Source organism: Eurypyga helias, unplaced genomic scaffold (genome assembly GCF_000690775.1).
Source record: "Eurypyga helias isolate BGI_N326 unplaced genomic scaffold, ASM69077v1 scaffold5491, whole genome shotgun sequence".
Lineage (NCBI taxonomy): Eukaryota > Metazoa > Chordata > Aves > Eurypygiformes > Eurypygidae > Eurypyga > Eurypyga helias.
In genome coordinates, this window is record NW_010232655.1 from 11,638 (window position 1) to 15,854 (window position 4,217).

The 4,217-nt window shown below is 45.7% G+C and overlaps 1 protein-coding gene across 1 annotated transcript in view; it reads right to left on the bottom strand.

The window, feature by feature from the left end:
- CFI (complement factor I) overlaps nt 1-3,664 on the bottom strand; it is a gene marked incomplete at its 5' end in the record, with an annotated part of 12,739 nt that extends 9,075 nt beyond the window's left edge. The window contains 4 exons of the mRNA XM_010161457.1: nt 34-144; nt 1,127-1,305; nt 2,512-2,656; nt 3,346-3,664. Coding sequence (XP_010159759.1) covers nt 34-144; nt 1,127-1,305; nt 2,512-2,656; nt 3,346-3,664 — 754 coding nt within the window. The remainder of the gene's footprint in view (nt 1-33; nt 145-1,126; nt 1,306-2,511; nt 2,657-3,345) is intronic.
- Between the last annotated feature and the right edge of the window lie 553 nt (nt 3,665-4,217).

Genomic DNA, 4,217 nt, shown 5'->3' on the forward strand with positions numbered 1-4,217 from the left:
GATTTTGAAACAGGGGAGAAAGGAAACGATTACCTCTGCAGCACAGTTCGTCACTTAGGTTTCCACAGTCATTGATCCCATCACAGGTTTTGCTCAGAGGAACGCACTTCTTGTTGACACAGTGAAACTCGTCGTGGGAACAAGCTGAGCAGCACGATGACAGTGAAGTTAGGGTGGAAATGTCTACAGGTTCACAACTGCCCACAGAAATATTCTGCTTGTGCATTTTATTCTGTCAGCAATTTGGCCTCGCAACAGAAGGCATTCTGTGGCCCAATAATGTAAATGGAAGTATTTTTTATCGTTTTAATGGCCTTCTCATCCAACTTTCAGTGTGACCACTTATTTTCCTCCTCCAACTTGCAGTAGCTTAACAAAAGGGAACTTCATTTCTTCTAGACAAGGACCAAACCAGAAATGATCAGTTCAAACCCACTGTAAAGGATTCAGGTGATTAACATGATGGATGTTCCCCTCTTCAAGAGTCACCAAGAGTCTGAGCTCCTACTTTTGTGACATAAGAACAACCTGAGACGATTCATAGCTCTCCTAAGCAGCATCATCTCAGGCTGGTGCTTACCAGTGCCAAAGAAAACCCTCTCCAGGGACAAGAAAGCTCTTAGAACAAGGATGGGATTCCCCATGCGTCAGTGAGAAACTGAAGAGTCCTGAAACCCCGCAGAAGACATGAGCAGTCCTGCTACAGTCATGCCTGTTGGGCTACTGGGATACTGGTGTCCTAACTGGTCTGCTCATAGACAAAGGTCTAGAAAGGTTGCCCTCTGTCTCCTCACCAGTTAACCTGGGAGACACAGGACTTGTGGGATACCTTGGTACCCTTGGAAGGAGTGGGGGAACAAACAGAACCATGGGTGAAATATATTTGCTTTTGGGAAATAGCTGTAAAAATAGTTGAGGGGCAACAGTGATTTTCCCAACTCATAAACCCAACTGTCTTGACTCAAGACTGCCTCGATTGTCTCAAATTTTGCAAGGGGATTATTTTTTTAAATAGGTTTCAGTGCAGCTGTGCTGTGACTGAGAGTTCAGCAAACTGTTATTTAAAATAAACGTAACATGTAAAAAACCCAAGCAGGCATAAAACTAAATAAAAAAACCTACTGACCTCTGAGATTTTCATGGCACTGGAGGCTAACAAGTCCCTCATTGCTACCTCTTGATTTCACCTCTATGTGACATTCAGCAAGACTTGTCTCTAGGCCCCTGCAGGTTATGTGCAGACAGTGCAACGAATTTAAGGCCGATTCTGTGATGCTGGAATTGGCTTGGTAATACTCAGCACCCCTGTGAAGATACAAATCACAACAACAACAGACTATATCGTTTCACAACGGATTGCCCACTGCTTGTGTGGCTTAGAATTTATGTGACTTTCCTCAGTGTTCAGAGAATGTTGGTCGTGGCTAAGAAGAAGAGTGGAGTTCCCATGGAATGGGCGTGGGGTCAGTAGGTGTTTACTGTGGAAGAAAAAGCAAAACAAAGTGCTGATTTTTGCAGGTTGTGTAGAACCGTCCCTAAATCCACACGTAACACTACGACAGACACTGTGTGTTGTGACAGAGAGAGAAGTCTCCGTATGTAGCAAAACTTGTAAGCTCAGGTCTCTCTCTGGACACAGATGGGCCATAATTTGGCACCCAACCTGCATGGGGTCAAGTACCCTTGGCGTCCCCAAAGTATATTGAGGATGCTCAGGCCACTGCAAGGTTGGGATTACAAGGAAGCTGGGGGGGACTTTTTCCAAGGGCAGGGAGTGATAGGACAAAGGGTAACAAGTTTAAACTGAAAGCGGGGAGGTTTAGATTAGATATCAGGAAGGAATTCTTCCTGGAGGGAGTGGGGAGGCACTGGGACAGGCTGCCCAGGGGAGCTGTGGATGCCCCATCCCTGGATGTCTTCAAGGCCAGGCTGGATGAGGCTCTGAGCAACCTGGTCTAGTGGAAGGTGTCCCTGCCCATGGCAGGGGGGTTGGAACTAGATGATCTTTAAGGTCCCTTCCAACCCTAACCGTTCTATGATTCTATGATTCTATGACTAAATTAAATTAGTGGTATATGTGTAAAATTAATAGGTACAGGATGCAGAGCTGACTCCTTCTGAGGAGCTGGATGTGCAGCTCGGGTCATGGGGTCGCAGGAAAAAGAAGCTCTGTGTGGCTTCAGCTGCTCCTGGGGGACAGAGCGATCAACGGCAGAGCGGGGCAAGGGGTGAAGAAAAAAACGTGTTCTGGTCCTTGTTAGTCTGGCTGGGGCAAAAAAGTAAAACAATTATGGTTTGTGTAGCTGTAATCTGTAATAGAACACAGAAATCTGTGTTTTGGCTTTCACTCTCGGGTGTCAGTTTAAGAAGCTTTACCAGAATGTTGTAACCAATACATTGTTCCTGAGTTTTCTCTCTTAACTCGTGGCTGCCTGTGACTGGCCCATATGTAAACATCCCTACTTTTTCAGATCCCTTGCAGTTATCCAGAGATAAATTCCCCAAACTTACGTTTTAAAGCCAAGGTGCTTGCAAGCCACGTTTGCTTCATTCATCGTCCACTTGCTATCACACACAAAAAAGTCCTCCTCCTCACTCACAGGTTTTACTCGAAGGAAATTTGAATCCCCATGACCCAGAGAGATTGAAAATGTTTCTAAAAATAAGAGAAATTAAAAAGAAACCTGAATAAAATCATATTATATGGATGTATCTAATGGAAAGATGGCACGGAAATAAATCAGGGCTAATTTTGTACTGATAAACAAAGTTCATAAAAAAAAGGAATCAGAGTCTTCAGGAGGTATTCCTGATTTTTCAGAGGACTGACTTTGTGGCTGAGCCTGCCACTTTTTCTAAATGTACCAGTTTCAGGACAAAGGAGGGTTCCTACCACGTGAGAGTACCTGGAGGTCTGCTGAGGGAAGGCTGTGGCTTAAAGTGGGGTTCGTTAGAGGCCTTTTGATAACCAACTGTTCACACTTTGAGTGTGACGGCCAGATCCTGCTTCTGTGTAGCAACTCCCACAGGATTATAGCTGAGCTGCTCCCGCTGCGTTCCGTGGAGGTGGGGCTGGAGCACGGGTAGGAGCAGCGACTGCTCCTGCGAAGAGAGGCCACCCGCCTCATTTCTCCCCGTGCGGGAGAACCTACCAGCAGCAGGGTGACCTGGGCCTGTCAATCACTTTATTTTTATGAAACTAGCCATTTTCAATGATTTCTCCTTTTCTGCTTCATGTTCTTGCTAGCACAAGGAAACGAACAGAGTTTCTGAGCTGTAAATAGCAAGCGTCTCCTTGGCCACAAGTGACTGACTGCGACCTTGTGGAAGAGGAGGGGTTAATACCTGCAGACACGCATTTTCCCGTGTGCAGAAACTTGGCTTCGGGTCGCTGGCACTCGTAGCTCTTCAGGTGACAGTAAGTGTGGAAGTACTTCCCGTTGGTAGAGCAAACCGAAGAGCCGTTCTTAGGGCACTGGTAAGGGAGCTTGCAAAGGCATTTTCCCTCCACACATCGTTCCCAGGGGTGACAAAACACTTTCTCACAGGATCTGTGTGTGTACTGGTTGCTTAAGCATTCTGCTATGAGGTGCGTGTCCTGCTGGGCTGGCTGGGCAGGCTCAACCTGCTGGAGCTGGTTTCCTTCGGCATAAGAGGGTATGTTCTGCAAGGCACAAAAGAAATGCAGGGAGTGAGTCCTGCAGATCCCTTTACGGACCTCAACAAAGTTTTCCTTGATAAACCTTCTCCTGTCTCAGGAGCACAAAGGTGCCGAGTATCATTTAGGGTGTTTATTCCCTTATCTTCATCCACCTCTTGTTCTCAGTTTCTCTGATCTTTTTTGCATCGTTCGCCTGGTGTGATGGTCACCTTACTGCCCTCCCACAACCTTTACCCGTCATTCCTCAAACATCAGCCTAAGTGCTCGGCAGATTGTAAGTATTTTTGAAGCGGATGGTTTACAACACACCACGGCAATGGCATCGTAAGCAAATCAAAATAAAGACCCTTAAACACCATAATAGTTAAAAACAGAGCAACTTGGGGTTTATCTGAGGCTCTTCGATTGGCTTGGGTGGCTTTGAGTTTAAGTATCACCTGTAAATATTTATGAATGGCTTCGAAGGAAATAAAGGAACCTAAAATTAATGATTTCTTTCACTGTGTGACTGCTGAAGTCACAAGTATCCCAAAGAAACTTAAAAATGAAGTGCCTT